General features: G+C 43.2%; 1 protein-coding gene across 4 annotated transcripts in view; it reads right to left on the bottom strand.

Moving 5' to 3' along the window:
• BCAS3 (BCAS3 microtubule associated cell migration factor) overlaps window positions 1-19882 on the bottom strand; it is a 1663284-nt gene extending 1643402 nt beyond the window's left edge. Inside the window, exons 1-2 of one of the 4 annotated variants that reach the window (XM_073615250.1) lie at window positions 19664-19882; window positions 1965-2073 (exon numbers count right to left, since the gene is read on the bottom strand). In XM_073615250.1, the coding sequence (XP_073471351.1) occupies window positions 1965-2035 (71 nt within the window). In that variant the 5' untranslated portion in view covers window positions 2036-2073; window positions 19664-19882. The remainder of the gene's footprint in view (window positions 1-1964; window positions 2074-19663) is intronic. The other 3 variants (XM_073615251.1, XM_073615252.1, XM_073615253.1) reach the window with 3 other exon arrangements.
• Window positions 19883-20278: the final 396 nt, after the last annotated feature.

Here is a 20278-nt window from a genome sequence, read left to right as displayed (position 1 = left end):
AATAATCTGTGATGAAGTCCACACAAATAGCTGAATAGCCTGTGATTAACAGGTACAATTATAACTATGTAGCCATATACCATCCAAAATGGTCAGTGATAAAGTCCAAATAAAAGACTAAGAAAATGGTGTATATGTGATAAAGTCTACAAAATATGCTGAAAATATGCTGTATTAATAGTGAATCTATTAAGGTGACACCTCCATCAGCAATCGACCCATGGTGTGCTTTCACCTTGTGGTTTGACCTTCACTGCAAAAGGTCAAACAAGCATGAACAGGTAGATTCTTGGATACTCCCAAAGATAATGGAGGCTCTTGTCTACCACTTTCAAATAACTCAGTGCCACATGGATTAATCAACCACCAAAAATAAGCTCCTCATCTCTGCAGCGCCGTGCGTACCAAAGGCTCAAATACGAAAAAGATATATTTCATAGTGCTCATTGCTAAAAATGATTTTATTGAAAATGTTATCGCACTGTAACCCTGATGACGTCAAATTGACGAAACATGTTGGGCGGAGTTACAGTGATCCAAGAGTGTGAGACTAACTGTGAGGGCTGCCTGCATCTGATGCATCCCTGTGAGGTTTTCGTGTGGGTGAGAAATCCTGGACTTCCAGCGGTAAATTGGTACACAGTGTTTGTTCATGTTTTTATCTACCTATTCAACGTGAGTGCATACTTTAAAACTATTTTATTGAAAAGCAGGTAAAACATGCACTCACATTGAATAGGTAAATAAAAACATGCTTTTTTGACCTTTCGTAATTGAGGACAAACCATAAGTTGAGAGCACACTCTGGGGAGGCTGTTGGTTGAGGTTTTACCTGAGCAGATTTGCTCCACAATTAATACAGCATATTTTCAGCACATTTTGTGGACTTTAGCACATAATTGTTAGTCTTTCAGTTGGACTTTATCACTGACCATTTTGGATGGTATATGGCTACTAAGGATGAGCTCTGGCGTGTTCACACAGCCCACGTGCAGAGCCCACCAGGAAGTTGGCACTGCGCTGCACTAATCACAGGCAGTGAGACAGTTCCCGATCTCTGCAGCCGTGCATCGGGACAAAGTCTCAGTGCCTGTGATTATCGCAGCGCCAACTTCCTGGTGGGCTCTGCAAGTGAGGTGTGCGAACACGCCGGAGCTCATCCTTAATGGCTACATAGTTATGACTGCACTTGTTAATCACAAGCTATTCAGCTCTTTCACATCACAGATTATTTTGGACATTATTATTGCTATATTGTAACATTGTTATTTCACTTGTTTATCAGTTTTTGGTTTCATTTTCATATAGAGCTATAAATATATAAATATACAAAGCTCATTCCTTTGATCTGCAGATAATTGAACAGAGTACATACAAAACATAATAACAGTGTCATATGGTCTGTTATTTACACAGCAGCTATTATAGCTGTTGTTTTTACACAGCAACCCTGGACTGCCATTTTGACAGTCAAGAATTGCCAGCAAATGCATGGGGTGGAAGTTGGCAGTAGGGTAGAAGGAAAGGATGTACTACACACATTAATTAGGTTGTTTTTTGGAAGTGTCCATAACTGGTTAATAATTGTAGCTGCTTGATAATTATATGCAAGATCTGTTTGCACACTATATTTACCCATTGAGATCTAGAGATTGGCTTGGTGGATGAAGACATTGTGAGCCTACAAACTCTGTCTGGAGATTACTGATAGCAATTGATATTAAATTAGATTAATTGTTATTTGTTGCACTATAATGATGATACAATGATATATCCCTCTGGTACACTAGCAAAAATAATAAACTGAGGCATTCTGGGAATAGGAGAGGTTATGCCAGATATGTTGCTGTTTTTTTGTTTGCCAATGTGCAATTCCTCCTTTAGGTGACACTGTATAACCAACATGTCTCTGAATCCAGTGTCCTTCAATGAACAAGAAAAAAAAAAATTAACATAAGACTCACGTGACTGCTTGTGGTCGAACCATCACGCCACCTGTGCAGCGACTTGGGCGCCGGGGAGATTCTGTCGTCATGTTTGAACTACAGATGATTTTACAGTAAACACCAGGTTCTGAAAAACAGATATGGCTTTCAATACAACATTCACTTAAAGGCATTTTAACTTGAAGGTAAACTCCAAGTATACACAAAAACAAGTACATTATATCAAGTTAGGTATTCATTAGTGAAACCAATAAAATGTATCTAAAGCCAAAGCTTTGATTTTCAGTTTGGATAGAGAGGTGGGGGGTTATTACCCTGTCTGGTTTTTATTGCTGTCTGTTTGCTCATTAGGGAGATACACTCTCAAAATATCCTGGTAACTACCGACTCCGAAACTGAAAGTGAGGGAGAGATTAAAATTGGCACCAGAAAAGTAAGGGTACTTTCATACTGGGGCGGTTCCAGCGTTAGCGTTAAAGCGCTGCTAGTTTTAGCGGGGCTTTACCGCTGTTATAGCAGCGCTTTTCAGCCACTAGGCGCTTTGAACCTCCACTAGCGGCCGAAGAAAGGGTTCGAAAGTGCCCATGTTGCGACGCTGCCGAAGCGCTTTGCAGGCGTTTCGGCAGCGCTGCTCATTCATTTCAATGGGCAGGGCGTTTGGTGTACAACTGATGTCCGCCGCGACTTGATATCTCTGGCATCTTTTAAATTACCAATGCAACTTTTAATTACTTTTTTGTGAGTGCATTACCATTAGGCTAGATGTTTAATAAATTCCAAATGTTGTACGTTATCACACTATTTGGAGTCTCATTTCCTCCATACATTGCGGTCATTTTGGAACGCTAACCGATGGGATATCCTTAAGTCCTGAGGGATTTACTGCTGTTTATGCCAAAACACGAGAGTGTGAGGCAACTTATGCTGGCGAGTGTACATCTGATTGGGGAAGCGGAGGCACGTTTGCTCACGTAGGGTGGTATCAGATCAAGCTTAGCTACTGACTCTCTGTTTACTGAATTATTGTCTTCAATATCAACTTTTTCACTCATGGACTATTAGTTCTGCACTCTACCACATTTTTTGGGTGTGTTTATATATGTGTCATCCATACCACCCTCAGCACCATTGTTTACCTTAATTGCACTTTGGTAGATTCTGTATTCTAATCAGATTGCATAGTGTATGGCCATCTTTATGCAAGTACATAGAAGGGAGTGGACAGAAACACTCAGCTATCAAGCCCCGTTCACATCTCTGCATAGTGGAAACTCGCATTCCCACATGCGTTTTTTTGGGGGGTTTTTTTAGCGAGGGGGGGAGGCGTTTTGGAGCATTTTCACTCATCATGCATAGGGCAGCCCATCCACCTGAATGGCATGCCCTACACGCAACAATTGCCCCAAAGAAGCTTTTATTACTGTGATTTTTGGTGCAGCGCATTTCTGAAATGCAAGGAAACGCACAGATGTAAATGGAACCAATTTCACTTTCAGACCCCATTCACATCTAGCATAGTGGGAGCGCACATTTTGTGGTGTGTTTTTTCTGTGATATGCATAGGGCATTCTGTTGATTTCAATGGGCTGCACTAAATGTTGCTCATAGGACATTTTGGCGTTTTGAGGGTTACGTGTTTTTTTACTGTATGTTTTGCAGCATTTGCCATTTGTTTTTTCACATGGCAAAATGTGTGTTTGGTTTGACGTTATCAATTAAAGGGGTTGCAAATCCTTGAGGTTTTTGACCTTAATGCATTCTATGCATTAAGGTCAAAAACCTCCTGTGATGCAGCAGCCCCCCAGAGCCCCCCTTTTACTTACCCAAACCTGGTCTTTCCAACGACGGGGACTAGCCCAGCAGCTCCAGCCGGTATCTTGGGTCCTGATTGGATAGACTGATAGCAGCGCAACCATTGGCTCCCGCTGCTGTCAATCAAATCCAATGTTGTGGGAGGCGGGGACGGAGCTGAGTCCTGCTGTCTGTCTGTGTCGGCTCTCCAAGGGGGTACTCGAGAATAGGAGGAGCCAGGAGCGCCACTGAAAGACCCCAGAAGAGGAGGATTGGGGCCACTCTGTGCAAAACCAACTGCACAGAGGAGGCAAGTATGACATGTTTGTTTTTTGTTTTTAAAACAAACCTTTAGATATCCTTTAAAGTGGTTGTAAACCCTTTACATCCACTTTTTATTACAGGTAAGCCTAATAAGGCTTACCTGTAGCTACCCTGGATCCCCTGTATCTGCATGTGCCGATGTCACCGGCACATGCGCACTGAAGCATATAGAAGCAGTTAGTGTGCATCTATCGGGAGTGAGTGTGTGGCTACCGGGAGCATGCGCGGGAGTGAGGTCATTGCGGCTCTGGCCAATCACGGTGCCAGAGTCCGTGATACCCAGAAGTAACTTCAGGAGCGATGTCGCCGGCCAGAGCGGTGTACAAGGACCACTGTGGGGGCTTCGATCTAAGGTAAGTAATCCATAATGAGCTAATATGCTATGCATACTAGCTCATTATGCCTTTGTCTTGCAGGTTTTTTTTTTTTTTTTTTTAGTTAGTGGGTTTACAACCACTTTAATGTCACTGAAAGCGCAACTAATAGTTTTAGGTGTATAAAGATGGCCATACACTATACAATCTGATTGTACAAACATCCATGAGGACAGTGAAGCAAGTGTCTGCAGAATTAATGGAAGGCTTTGAATTTTTTTTTACAAAAGTACATTAATGGTATATTGGTACACAGGGGAGCTGGAATTTAGAAAAAAAAAAAAAGGTGAACTTAGCCTTTAAATTTAATCTTGTATAGCTCTTTCATTTAGCATTTTGACGTGTGCAGGGGATAAGAGATGAGATAACAGCCTATGTGGATAGAGCTGTAAGTATTGAAAACAGGAGTGTGTCCTGAGTCCTCTAAAGTTCACCATACACTATACAATCTGATTGTAGAAATCTCCTTTAGATCTACCATCAACTATGTAGTGCAAGGGCCTGCCTGATTGGATACAGAGTAATTGGCTAGATAGGCATTTCCTCCTATTATATACATTTGGTAAATCTAAAGGAGATTGTACAATCAGATTGTACAGTGTATGGCCATCTTTATACACCTAAAACTACTAGTTGCTTTCAGTGCCATTAATTGTTAACGGAAAATTCTGCAAGTCGGACAGTAAAAAACACACAACCCACAAAATTCCCCATGAGCCACATATAGTGCAGCCCATTGAAATCAACAGGCTGCCCTATGTGTGTCACAGAAAAAACGAGCCACAAAATGTGCGCTCCCACTATGCTAGATGTGAATGGGGTCTGAAATTGAAATTTGTGCGTTTACGCCTATTAGACCCCTAATGTTACCTCTGCCGGAGATTGACAGCTCTGACCACTTCTGGGTTAATACATCACAGGGGAAAGTAGTTATTGGTCTCTCTTTATCCTGACACCCGCCATGATGGTTGCAGGCATCCAGGACAAGTGGGCGGGAGATTGTTTAGAGATTTAGAAATGTTTTAATTAAACTTTTTTCTTGATACAATAGAAAAAAATCAAAACACATACTGTCCAGAAACAACCTTGAGACACATCACATTAAATAAACCATAAACACCCCCAAAAAATTTAAAAAAAAAATAAAAACCCCCACCCCAAAGGAATCAGCTCCCCCCCACTCCTATGCTCAGACCTCTCTCTCTCTATATCCCCTCTCATACTATAAAGCTCCTTCCAAATCAGGACCTAAAACATCTAACCATCTTCTCCAAATAATCTAGATTATTTGGGATATTGTTTATATGCCAGCACAACTGTGATCACACCTGCAAGGCAATGGCATAATGTGCTAGTATGCATCACTGCTGAGAAGGCTGACATGTTCCCTGGTCTTTCTTCCATGTACCGGCACAAAGCTCTGAAGTCCTGGCAAGGTATGCCGCACCTTCAGAGCGCATGCGCCAGTGATGTCACTGGCTGCATGCAGGGTGAATATCTCCAAATGGTACACAATTAGGAGATATTTATTTTACCTATAGATAAGTCTTAATATAGGGCTTACCTGTAGGTACAAATGACCAAGCAGTGTTTACTACCGCTTTAAGTTTTGCAACTCTCAAACACCCTAAACAATCAACCTAAATTGGATGTGAAACTGGAATGGATTGGGGAATGGATTGGGGAAGGGCGGAGGGGGGCTGAGAGCAGTTGAGTGACAACGAATAATGGAGAGGGCAGGTAAGCAGCACAACTTTTTAAGTAGCAGCAGCTGCTGTTAGCTCTCACAGCGCCAGAAGACAGCCGCTCAGAACAACATCTGGTGGCTCTGAAGGAGGTACATCAGGGAAGATTTAGCAGAAGCAGCACACTGTAGGTAATGGGATACACATCGTTACACATGTTTGGTGTTGTTTCCAAAAAAAAAATAATCCTAAACTTCACCTTTAACAAATAAAGCTTCTCTTGCAGATGACAGGATGTTTGATGTAAACAGGTTGCTTTCCCTGCATTTCATGCTATAATAAAGCGGAACTTCATGCCCTCAATCAACACTGACTATTTTTAATTCTTGCTGCTAGCATTAGTAAATAGATAGGAAAATATATCATATTTACTTGTTTTGAACTTTTATTTTACATTTCTTCAATTACCTACTGGTTTCAGGCCTAAGCAAATAATGTCTTACATCCCAGGAGTCTTCAGGATGGGGATAAGGGGCTTTCTCAGCTAAGCACACTCCGCCTGAGCTAAGGGCAGATGAACTCCAAGGAGGTAAATGCTACATGATTTATCTGCCCTTACTCAAGATGGCTGTGGCTAGAAATGCTAGGGGGTGTTTTTCAAAGTGATTTATATTTCAAAGTGATTTTAATGGTTGGATGAGAGAGTTTGCTCCAAATATTAAGATTAAATTAAACACATGCCAACCATGCTATAGCCAAAAGACTGCGTTTTGGGAGGGTATCTACTGACATCCTCCCAGAACCACGCCCCCCCGCGAGTCATCGGGGCACACTTCAGGTGCGCTTAGTGATCACTGTGTCACAGGGGCCCTTTACCATGTGATCAGCTGTGCCCAATCACAGCTGATCTCTTGTAAACAAATGTCAGTTATCAGCATTTCCTTTCCTCAGTGCTGTCACTGTGAGAAAAGGAAAGCCAATAACCGGTTATCCTGTGACAGGGCACATTAACACTGATAATCAGGTCACTGAGCATCAGTACCCTGATGATCAGTGCAGCCCCATCAGTGCCGCATGTCAGTGCAGCCTCATCAGTGCCCATCACTGCAGCTTCATCAGTACCCATCAGTGAGGAAGAAAAATTACTTATTTGCAAAAATAATTTACACACGAAGAAAAGAGTGTTTTTTTTTTTTAATTTTTTTTTGTCTTTTTTCATTTGCTTAGCAAAAAATAAAATAAATAAATAAAATAAATAAAGTAACAGTGATGATTAAATACTACCAAAAGAAAGCTCTGTCTCAAAAAAATGATAAAAATTACATATGGGTACAATGCAGCACTGTACCCATGTGTCATTTTTTAATGTGATAGCACTGAGAGCTGAAAATTGGCCTGGGCAGGAAGGGGGTGAAAAGGCAAGTGGTTAAATAGCATTTTGGTTTGTGGTGCTCAGATACAGTGTAGCTCCGCTTTAAATTAAGTCATATATCACAACAAGATCAATATTCTTAGGATCAATAATTTTCCTTAGTTAAAAAAAAAAATGCATTTCTAGCAAATGTACATCACACAACATAAATGCAAAATTGAGAAGGGATTCAGAAATATTTTCAACAAAGACTATTAAACAGATGTATTGGGTACGTCAGAATTTTAAAGTGATTTGCCATGTTCAGTTTTACCAGAAGATGAAGATAACAGGTTTCAAAATAGTAAAGAGCTGCAATTCAAATCTGAAGTCAGTCCAACACTCACTGAGCATGTGACTGTAGGGTAGGCCAAACATTCTGTTATTTATAAAGTCATTGGTTGGTTTACACATAACAGCAGCCAAAAAAGAAGATACTATCAGATACCTTCACAGGTTCCAAAGCAAGAAACATAACAAGATATCAAAGTAGCAGCTAAGGGTCCATGCACACTGGGCTTAAAAAAATCTCTTCTATGCTCTCTTGGGAGTAAAAAACGCTCAAATAGAACATTTTTTTGTACAAAGTTTAGACGAGTTTAGGAGAGTTTTACATTTTTTTGCCAGTGAGCTCCAATCAGAAACGCGAACCAGAAGGGTTTTTTTCCTGCCGCTAAGCGTTGAGCTCAAAATATGCCTGTAATGATCGTAATGTGCATGGACACATAGAATAACATTGAGTTGCTTGCTTCTACAGGCAGAACACAAAACTCCTGTAGAAGCAACGTTTTTTATGCCAGTGTGTATGGAGCTTTAAAGAACAACTTTTTTTTTTTCATTTTGAATAGAGTGCAGAGGGATTAGAACACCTGTCAGTTTTTATTCCTGTCTGTGCCCCCATTAGGGAGATTCACCCTCTCTCTTTGTCCTGTTTACCAATGTCATTGAAAGTAAAAGTATAAAAAAAATCCCAAATTTTGGGTTGTCCCCAGAAAAGTAATAGAGGGGAAATCTTCCAATGGGGACGCTAGTTCTGGTGAACTGGGGGTCCCCAATGAATTCCCTTCATTTGCAGAGTTTTCCTCTCACTTCCTGTTTGGCTATGGGACAGGAAGTGAAGGGAAATCTCCGCAAAGGGCCACAGATGGCACGAAAAAATCTGACCAGGATTATAACCCTCACTTACTCTATCCAAAATGAAAAAAAAAAAGTTTTGCCCATAGTTCTACTTCAAAGCCTAACTCCAGGTCAAGCCTTTTTTCTGCCAGTAAATACCTTATACAGCCCACTTCCTGTTTCTTGTCTGGTAATAAGCCTAGGCTTATGTCATCATGCACAGCTCTCTCTCGCTCACTCTCGTGAGAGTTTGCCAAGAAGGGAGGGGGGATGAGTCATAAGAGGGCCACTGAAAGCTGCAGAGCTGGAGGTGTGTGTCTGTGTAAACCCAGGAAGTGAACAGGCAGCAGCTCCAGCTGCCCAGAGTTAAAATGGCTGCAGCCAGACTCAGTGGAGGGAGATTTCTGCAGCATATTTGGCAAGTACAGAATCACAGCATATGGAAATAATATGCAAAGTGGTTGGAGGGAAGCTTCAGAATGGCAAAGATGTTTTATTACAAATGTGTGCAGTTCCACTTTAAACTTTTCCTTTGCAGTGCGTTAATGAGCATTTTTTTTTTTTTTTTTTTTTTTGCACGTTAATGTGTGCTGTGCTAAGGTAGTTCATTTAAATGAATGAGCTGACAATGCACCAAAACATCCCAACAAATGGACAAACACCCTTTTTGGCAATGCAGCAAATCACAATACACAGGTCACGGTCAGGTTCAGAGACCAGTAGCTTTAGCAGTAGAGAGGCTCCCATCAACCAGATCACCTCCCCGAGTTGTGAGGTCTGAGTACTAACCAGTATTCTTCAGAGATGGTGAAGACAGGTTTCAATGTGTGTTAGTACCAGGTCGCAGTCCTCAGGATCGCCCACCATGGAGTGAGCAAGCTAGGGTCCAGTAACAGATATAGCAGGTGGGGCTCAAGTAGACGTGCAGGCAGTAAACAAGCCAAGTGGCTGCAGGTTGGGATCAGTGAAAGCGTAGTTGGAACAAGCCAAAGGTTGGTAACGAGTGGTACTGAAGATAAGGACAGCTGCAGGTACGCAAAGGAGCAAGATATAAGCTGGAGGGAACATAAATCAGGAATTTCGAGGAAGAAGCACAGGTTCACCAGAAACAAGGCAAGATTGTGCTAAGAGATCACACAGGGAGCTGTGCTAGATGCAGCCAAGGTCGTGGGTTCAGACAGCACACTGGTGTGTTACCGTGCATTTTGGTGTGCTACAACACATGTGCATTGCCACTGCATTGAATGGCACTGCAGTCCAATGCATTACGGGAAGGTGCACATTACTGTAACGCACTACAGTGGAAAAGTGTGAACCCAGCCTGAGGTCCCACCCAGACCTTGGCATCCTGATACGTTTTTCAAAGTAGTGAATTACCATGTGTTGTGGTGTGCTGCAACAAACTATTTACTACTATCAAGGGTGCTTACAATGATCAGCTTTATTTATGGAAAACCTTTATCCCAAAAGGAAAAAACTGTTTGCTGTGACTGTCTATAAAGTGTGAGCTGGAGTATGGCTTCAATTTGTTAGTGTATTTAAATCTGCTACTACATCTAAACACTCCTTCCCCCTGGATTGACAGTGCTTCCATCCAAAGGTGCCCCTGTGTTCCTTCATCCAAAGTGGGGGTGCTCTAATACAGGGGGTGTGTTATTAGTCATATCACCAGGTAAAAACAAAGGGAAAAAACCTTAATAAAGAAAACCAAAACAACCACCACAGCTAATGAGTGGTAAGGTGCAATAAATTACATTTTTGGATTTGGGCTTAATATCACTTTAGTGGTTCCTCAGCAGTACCCTGAAACATTTACTTATAACTGCCATTGCTCCTTAAAAAACAGTAGTGGTTTTCTTGGTATGCAAGTGGGCCTTGGCACTCCTGTGCCTCCAACCTCATATCTGCAACTTGAGATCTAAGGCACTGTTGCCTCCAATCGTTAGTGGGAAATTTAAAATGAAATTTGGTAATGTCAGTACCGAACTGCCTTCGCGCAGAACAAGGCATTGCAAGTCCACAGGAAACACTGGTGACTAGTCTCTCTGCTTGCCTACATTTATGTAATAGAAGCTACTACTATAGTGATCTTCTGCTTGCACGGTGGTCGGATATGTGTGACATATGCATAATTACATAGGTCCATGCTGGACTAATGAATGAATCTATGTAATGAATCTAAACCTAGAGCTCAGCTTTTAGGCTAGGTTCACACTTCTGCATGTGTCTGTGGGAATTGGAGCGATTCCTGCACCTGCAACCACGCGCAGTGAAAAAATCACTGCTCTAAGGAAACACGCAGGGCTGGCATTCATTCTGAATGGCACCCTCACGCATGTAAAATCGCAGTGTGTATGTAGGAACCTTTTTTTTGCAGAAACGTGGCACGCACAAAATGCATAGAGTGAGCCTAACGTAAGAGCAAATGTAACAGCCCTGATTTCTACAATTTATATATAATGGCCTTACTGCGCTCTTTCACTAATGTCCATTGACATTTTCAGGAAGATATGATTATTCAAGTAGCATGCAGTAGCACCTAATGAGTATTAGCTTAAAACTGCAGACTTTTCAGTAGTCAATATCCAAATTCTACTGGAAATCCCACAATATAGTGGTATTAAACCCAAAAGCAAACATTTATTAGATTGCAGCTCACTAGAGCTTGCCGATTAATCGTTAAAAAATCGTTATCCCGATTCAACCCCCCTCAGGATCTTAATACAGCATTTCCCCGATTCATGTCAAACAAGTGCAGAGGCGTTCTCTGCTCAGAGTTGTCAAAAGAAAAGAAAAAAATAACTCAGCTGGCAAATGTTTATTAACAGTGATAAAGAGAAAAAGTGGGGTTGATTTACTAAAGCTGGAGAGTGCAAACTCTGGTTTATCTGTGCATGGTAGCCAATCAGCTTCTAATTTCAGCTTGTTCAATTAAGCTTTGACAATAATACCTGGAAGCTGATTGGTTTCTATGGAGAGCTGCACCAGCTTTTGCACTCTTCAGTTTTAGTAAATCAACCCCAATGCATCATTCCGTTCTTTTAGATCAAAGGAATGAGCTTCTGTATGTAAATGAGGTCAGTTTACCACTTAAAGACTAAACCCTTTTTTTCACACGTTGCTTACAAGTTAAAATCTGTATTTTTTGCTAGAAATTTAATTAGAACCCTCAAGCATTATATATATTCTTTAGCAGAGACCCTAGAGCAGGGATCTCAAACTGGCGGCCCTCCTGCTGTTGCGAAACTACAAGTCCCATCACGCCTCTGCCTGTGGGAGTCATGCTTGCAAAGCCTTGCAATGCTTCATGGGACTTGTAGTTTTGCAACAGCTGGAGGGCCGCCAGTTTGAGACCCCTGCCCTAGAGAATAAAATGGAGATTGTTGCAATATTTTGTCACACTGTATTTGCGCAGCGGTCTTTCAAAAGCTATTTTTTTTTTAGGAAAAAATGTACTTCAATATATTAAAAAACTAAGCAGTAAAGTTAGCCCAATTTTTTTGTATAACATGAAAGCTAATGTTACGCCACGAGAATTGTGATCTTTATTCTAAGCAAAAAAATAATTATTCTCATTCTATCCAGAATCGTGCAGCTCTAACAACTCCACAGCTTGCAAATTCTTAGATTTTATGGCTGTATTAATTTTCTTTTCAGGATTTCTTCTATTTTCACTTGGTGATCCAGCCAGTAAGTCTGTTGTGTTTTAACAGAAAAAGCTCTTCAGCAGAATGTATCAGTTACAGGGATGACCCGTTTACGAGGCCTACAATATTCAGCTTTTATTTATTTATAAAAAAAATCTTTATCCCAAAAGGAAAAAAAAACAGTTTGCTGTAACTGCTTATAAAGTATTAGCTGGAGTTTGGCTTCAATTTGTTACTGTATTTAACCAACAGGACTCTACCAGGTCTGTCACCTCCTCACAAGCACGTGACCACAACCTGAGGCCCCAATTGGCCTGTTTTCTGTTGTCCTCCGGGCGCAGAGCACTGCCCCTAGAGCCCTCCCACCCTGCAATACCAGCGAATCAGCATCGGCTTCCTGCCCCAGCCAATCAGGACAGGAGGCCGAAGACTGGGTCAACATAGAAGCCACGGCGCCGGGCAGTTTTATAAGTAATTTGTTCAAGTATGTCACCTTTATCTTTAGGCACTGTTTGAAAGAAGATCTAAGGTTTGCCTGTTCCAATGGCTAATGTAAAGCTATTATAGAAGTCATCTGATAAATGGTTCTGGCCTACACCTTGCTTCCCCATGCCACATGGGATTTGCTGACTCTTTACATTTTCCGTCCCCCTTATCTTTTTTTCCCTCTCATAATTAGGATTGGATAACTCTCCTTCAAGGGGGAGACTAGGAAGAGGTCCCACATGATCCATCATTCAACCCAGCTGCTACAACAGACCATAGCAGACCATAGCAATATTATGATTATCATGTAGTGTGTCTAATAATACATTATATTTGTAGTTATGGTAATTTTTATAATAATTCTATGTCAGTTTGGTCATTATTGTTCTGTTCTCAGTAACCTTCACAGATCCTGATGAAGTGGGTGCAATAACCCATGAAAGGTGTTGCGTCCACCCATCAACTGATCGACATACAAGATATCAAAATTATTGAAAGCTATGTTAAAAATGAACACAATATGCAACATAATGGTGATAATTAGGGCAGTGGTGAAGAACTAGCTCTGTGCCTTGTATGTTATAGAAATTATTTTGATAGCAATCAGAATGGTGCCTGACTACCTTTAGGAAAGTCCTCCTAAAAGATTGACACAAAGCACTTACGGCCTATCACAATAATTAGCAATTAATTAAGCAATTAAGTAGTGGATATAGTGGCTGCAGAGGAAGCCACTAACTACTCCTTAGTCCATGAGCTCAAAAGGTGTAAGCGACCCAGCCATGATGAACTGTGTGCATAAATCACATTCTATACACCAAATAAATCACCATTCCATTTCTTTCATTTTCTTTTTAGTCATCTGTTGCCCACAATTTGGCATACACTGATTGTGTTTCAAATTATATGTATCAGATCACAAAGCAAATTAATATCGACTATGTAGTGTAAGGATCTAACAAAAAAGATATCATTTGAAATCATGGTTTAGGCTAAACCATCCACTACAAAGATGAATAATTTTGTTGATCTAAGGACAGGGGTCTCCAGACTTTCTAAAGAAAGGGCCAGTTTACTGTCCTTAAAACTTTAGGGGGGCCGGACTGTGCCCAGTGGGAGTAAACAATGCCCGATCTTTGGTATTAGGGGGAGAAATAGTGGCTTTTTTTTTTTTTTTTGGTCAGTGGAAGGAATTATGCCCCATCGTTGGTATCCTTGGAAGGAATAGTGCCCCATTGTTGGTGTCAGTGGCAGGAACAATGCTTTAAGGGTTGGATAAAGGCAAACAAAGGGCCGCCATTTGGAGACCACTGATCTAAGATAAAATCGTGGGGCGCAAGGGAAACATTTCAGTTAATGCAGACCAACTGTAATAGTTGTCTGGAAGGTTCTCATCAATCCAGGTCATAATATACCTAGGAGTGATTATTTATATTCAGTTACTGTAGATTTATCCTTTATTGTTGAGATATTTCACTGTTCATCTAAGTTGCAGCCTCGGTTCTAATGAGTATAGGTAACATTTACACCATTTATAACCTCTTAGGTGACTCAGTCAGCTTAATCGTATCGCAACGTTGATTATTATAATTGCATAAGGCACTGGGGAGACAAAATGAACAGTGCCCACAAATGGATGGCCCAACAAAGCATAGCAAACTCTGCAGGTCACCCAGCCTTCCTACACCTTAAAGTGTATGTAAAAATCAAAGCCTATTTCAGGTAGGGTCAAAAACCCTCTTAGCTTATTTTATGGTGTCTGTATTCCATTGTGAGGACTTCCCTTTACTTCCTGTCCTTGGAAGTGAAAGAAAAAACCCTACAAAGTGAGAGAAATTACCTTCTTAAATCGTGTGTCCAATTGAACGATATAGTTTCATGCCAACTGCAAAATTTTGGAAATTATATTACTTTTTTTTTTCAGTGACAAACAGGGGCATAACTACAGATCATGGGGCCTCCAGCGACCTCTCTCTGTGGCACCTGGCAGAGTGAACTGTGAGAATACCGCCAATGATCTTAGCAAAGTATCTAAATCAAAGGACAAGACATCAGGACAGAAGTCAGTATACTACAAACGGTCAAAGCAGGTGCTGTGAACAAGGCTTATCGCCAAAACTAGTCTGCTGCTGACTGTACTCACTGTGAAGGCTTTACAATAAATACGCTTGATGTTATGGAGTTGCCCGCTGCTTATTTTCTTGATCACCGTTTGTCTATTGGTGCATGGGAGGACGCCACGGCTTGGACACCCTGACTGCAAACCTCCAAAGTTAAATTTTGTTTCCCACTGTTCTGAGCCATGCAACCTTTGATGGAATCAGTATACTACAAGGTACCAGTGCTGTGGAAAGAAGGTGTCAGGAAAGAGCAGAAGTGGAACTAAACTGTTTCTGAGCACCACAAACCAAAAACACTATTACATTTATTTTTAATATTGAGTGCAAACTCCCCCATCCATCCATGTCTCCATGCTTTCTTTGGTTGAGAAATCACTTTGAAAAACATCCCGTAGCATTTCTGGCCAATGAGTACGGTCAGATGATTCATGTAGCCTTAACTTCCTGGAATCCATCTGCCCTTAGCTCAACCATGCGGGCCTGCTTAGCTAAGAAAGCCCCTTCTCCCCTCCTGAAGACTCCAGAAGCTCCTGCTCCTTTTTGGACGACAAGCTTCACGCGATGCAATTTGCTGTGCATTAAATCGCGTGACAAACTCAGCAAACATCACCACGTTTTAGATGTCACTTTAAATAATTACACCTTGTTCCTCATTTGGGCCAGCGCCTCATTTACTCCCTCAGCAGATTCGCTTCTGCTGAGCGTTAAGAGAGCCCGACACTCCCCTTTCTTGGCGAGCACCCAATCGGTGCTCGCCACACTGCAGGGTCTCTCCCCTCCCTGCTAGTCCAGGGGTGTGATGCTGAAGACAGGCAGGGAGGTGAGGAGGAGATAAAGAGCGCAATTGTAAAAACATTAAAAGTTTAAGTCGCCATAAAGCCTCTTTCATTTTTTGCAGGTTTTTTTTCCAGGTTTTTGTTGCTGTCCATTCAGACACAAAGCCACAGCCCCAACCCGCCTCTCTCCTGATTGGCTGGCTGACTGACTTTGATTGACAGCAGCAGGAGCCAATGGCACCACACTGCTGTCTTAGCCAATGAGGAGGAGAGTCCCGGTCAGCCAAGACATTCCTGCAACATTTCTGGATCTAGATGGACCTCAGATAAGTAATAGGGGGGCTGATGCACACAGAAGGCATTGTATCTCAATGCAATAGAATGCATTAAGATAAAAAAAACCTTTACAATCACTTAAGCTTGCTCAGTCTGATAGTAAGGCTGCTTTCACACTGAGGAGTTTTTGAAGCACTTTTGTGTTTAAAAAAAAAAAAAGTGCCTGATAAGCTCAAGAAACATGCTTCCCTTTCAATTTTATGTCTGGATCACTGAGTTTCCTATGTGGCTATATATGTGGGGTATGTTCCTGGCACTTATTACTGCTGACAAAGCTTCCTTGGCTGAGTAGCAAATTAAGACTTGATGAATGTGACAAACTACTACTATTCTGTATGCTCTTATACTATATTGTGTCCTTAAGCACTAGCTTGGCAACAGACAACTGACAGCATTTAAAGTGGATATTTTGTGACCGCAATTAGCATTATACTACACTTGAAAACACTTTTAGATCCAGGGCAGTGGTCTCCAAATTGTGGTCCTCTGCTTACTTTTATCCAGCCCTTGGGGCACTGTTTTTCCCACTGATATCAGGTACTATTCCTCCCACAGTCACCATTGCTTCCATTGACATCAACAGTTGGGCGCTGCTTTACCGTCAATTTCGCAGCGCTATTCGGCCGCTAGCGGGGCACGTTTACCCTCCACTAGTGGCCGAGAAAGGGTTAAAACCACCGCAAAGCGCTGCCCCGTTGATTTCAATGGGCAGGAGCGGTGAAGGAGCAGTGTATACACCGCTCCTTCACCGCTCCAAAGATGCTACTAGCAGGACTTTTTTTAGCGTCCTGCCAGTGCACCGCTCCAGTGTGAAAGAAGCCCTCGGGGCTTACACATTGGAGAAACAGCAGCGGCACTTTACAGGTGCTATGCAGGCGCTATTTTTAGCGCTGTAGCGCTTGCAAAGCGCCCCAGTGTGAAAGGGGCCTAATGCTGGGCCATTTTCTACACTGACTGGACACAGTCCATCTCCCTTCCCCCCTGAAGGTAAACTGGCCCTTTCTTTAGAAAGTTTGGAGATCCCTGATCTAGAGGAACCAATGCTTAATTGGCTGTCAGTTGGAAGACTGTCGCTTAAGCCTTGTACACACAATCAGATTTTCGGATGACCGTTCGTCCGTTTTTTGTTGCATGCTAAAAGTGAAGAGGTTACTCACCATACGAAATTCTCCTACGACAGAATACATCTTCAGAAGTGACATAATGTTATGAATAGTTTTCTATGTGTTCTTTCGTTTCTGAGCATGCATAGTCTTGCTCTTACAATTTTTTTCGTACGAACATCGTACTAATTAAAGGAAAATTGGACGTTGCGTTCACGTGCAACAAAAATTTTATATTCTGCACGTCCAGCTTTTGTCGGACGAAAAATTGGAATCGGCTGTTGAAAGCACCGTGCTAACAATCCGAAAATCGGCAGATCGTTCATTTGGACTAAATTTTACTTCCGATTTTTGTATTGTGTGTACGGCGGGCCTTAACATTGGTGATCAGCATTCTACCAGACAACTCAAAACATTAAAGGAGAAGTACAGCCAAAGCTCGTTTGGCTGTACGTCTCCTGTGGATCACAGGAGTGTAGTTTGTTTTGAGTAGATTGCGGGCTGAAGTCCCCTGTCTGCTGATGTCACAGAGCCTGTCCACACTCAGGCAAGATAGTGACACTGGAGTTGGGATCCGCCCACGTACCTGGTCTGGCACCTGGCTCAGTCTCTCAGCGAGCCGCTGAGAGCTTCAGCTGGCTGCTCCCGCCCCCCTCCACAGCCCAACGCTCCAGTGAGAGAGGAGGGGGCAGAGCAGACAGCGGTGACTGATAGTAACCAGCTCTCTGCTTGGGGAACTGTGAGAACCCAGCGATCTGCTGTGTTCGATGCCTTGGTTCTCAGTGTTAGGTCACATTCCCACGAGGCGGATCCACTCAGCTCTGTCCGCCAGCTCAGCAGGAGATCTCTCCGTTGATCTCCGCTGAGCCGGCGGATGACAGGTCTGTCTCTGCTCACTGAGCGGGGAGGGGCCTGTCAGAGCGCCGCTGATTCCTATGGAGGGATCGGACGAAAATGGACAGCATGTCCGTTTTAATCAGATCTCATCTGATCCGCAAGGACGGATGCGAACGTATCGCCATAAGTCTGATTTTAGTGGATTGGATATCAGGAGGACATGTCACTGCTGACATCCGTCGCTCCATAGACCTGCATGGAGCATCCCTTCAGGTCCACCTAAAAAACTGACAGGCGGACCTGAATGGTCCGTTCGTGTGAAAGGGGCCTTAGAGCCGGTGAGGGACCGATGCTGCCTTCACCTACGCAAGTATTAATTAGCAAAAACCTTGTACTTCTCTTTTAATGGTGTCTTGCTGTTGGCTCTCTCAGGTGGCATTGGCCTCGAAACTATCCAGATGGGAAGCTAACATCCACAACTCAAGGAACCACTAGCATCTAGAACTGAGATCTGGTGTCCTCTGACCTCATCTCTAAGGCCGCGTACACACGGGTGGACTTTTCGACCGGACTGGTCCGACAGACTTTCCAGCGGACTTTCGATGGACACCAAAAGTCACACCAAAGTCCGACAGATTCGTACATGTAGACGTACACTGGACTAAAATAAGGAAGTTGATAGCAAGTAGCCAATAGCTGCCCTAGCGTGGGTTTTTGTCCGTCGGACTAGCATACAGACAAGCGGATTTCTGGGTCTGGCAGAGTTACGACGTAAAGATTTGAAGCATGTTCCAAATCTAAAGTCCGTCAGATTTGCGACTGGAAAAGTCCGCTGAAGGTCCGGTGAAGCCTACACACGATCAGATTGTCCGCCGAATTTGGTCCGTCAGCCAAGTCCGGTCGAAAATTCCGACCGTGTGTGCGCTGCATAACCAGAACTCTTTTTGTACTCCAGGGAATGACTTGCCCATTGGGTTACAAAAAAGCGGGAGATCAGAGCCCAACTTAGATGTGAGTTTGGAGGTAAGGATGAGCTCCGGCGTGTTCACAAGGCCCACGTGCAGAGCCCGCCAGGAAGTCGGCACGGCGCTTCGCTAATCACAGACAGTCAGACATTGTCCTGATGCGCGGCTGCAGAGATCGGGAAATGTCTCACTGCCTGTGATTAGCGCAGCGCCGTGCCAACTTCCTGGCAGGCTCAGCACGTGGGCTGTGCGAACACGCCGGAGCTCATCCTTATTTGGAGGACAACAGAGATCATCACTACTAGCGACTTCTAAAGTAACCCTGGTTGAGAATTGCTGTACTAAAGGTCCTGTGTGAATAAACTCCTATAACATAAGGTTCGGTGACATTAATGCATGTCACCTCTGTCCCGGTACAACGTACACTATGACTTTATGGGGCCTTTTACCAATATTCATCAATACCCTCTCTTGAGGAGCATGTCAGCATGCAGTAACTCTTGTGAAGAACTTCTCCTGACCCTAGCAGTCATACAATGTTTCAGCCCCAGGCTGGTTCACTCACATATTGCATTGTACATACATGCCCACCATCACAGCAGCAGCAAAACCAATGGTCACAGAACTCCAGAGTGCCTGGCTGGCTCTGACTTGTCACTGAACTTACACAATGACACCAGTAGCTGCCTAGTTTTCTTCTATTTCCTCTGCCCACATTCCCCCCTCCCCCATGCCAGCACACTCACCCTGTTGTCAGCTGGCACCAGAAGCTGCACCCACTGTTCTTGTGACACAGTCAGTCCAGTTGCAGGCTGCAGCAGCAAATACACACATACAGCAACAAGGAAAGCGGAACAGCAGCAAGCGACCAATCACAGCGTAAGTCAGTGCCCCAGCGCCGATGTCAATCACAAGCGCCGAGCCAATGACCTTTGGACGGGGGCGTGCCGGCCGGTGTGATGACGTCGGGTCGCTTGTCAGTGGTCCCCACGCTGGTGTTACGGGGTGCGGGGATGAGGGGGAAGAGCGCAGGAGAAGCTCAGAGGTTCACTGCTCGGTTACGGATTGCGTGCTTTTATTGTGTGCAGCTTTTCCAGACCGACCTGTACACGGCTCACATCTGCCTTTGTTTACATCTCATGCTCTCGCGAGATGTGAATCCCGAGGAGTGTGCACGTGTTTTTATGCTCATACATACTGCACCGCTACTGCCACAGCTAATGTGGGCACAGCCAGGTATTTGTACTCCACGTTTCCACCACAAATCCTCTAGAGATAGGCCCACCTTTGTAGCGTTTAACCCCTTCACTGCAAGAGACCCTTTTTTTACTTAACCACTTCAGTACTGGGCACTTTCACCC

The sequence above is a fragment of the Aquarana catesbeiana genome, linkage group LG02, assembly GCF_042186555.1.
Source record: "Aquarana catesbeiana isolate 2022-GZ linkage group LG02, ASM4218655v1, whole genome shotgun sequence".
NCBI classification, from domain to species: Eukaryota; Metazoa; Chordata; class Amphibia; order Anura; family Ranidae; genus Aquarana; species Aquarana catesbeiana.
This window is presented reverse-complemented; position numbering and strand designations above follow the sequence as displayed.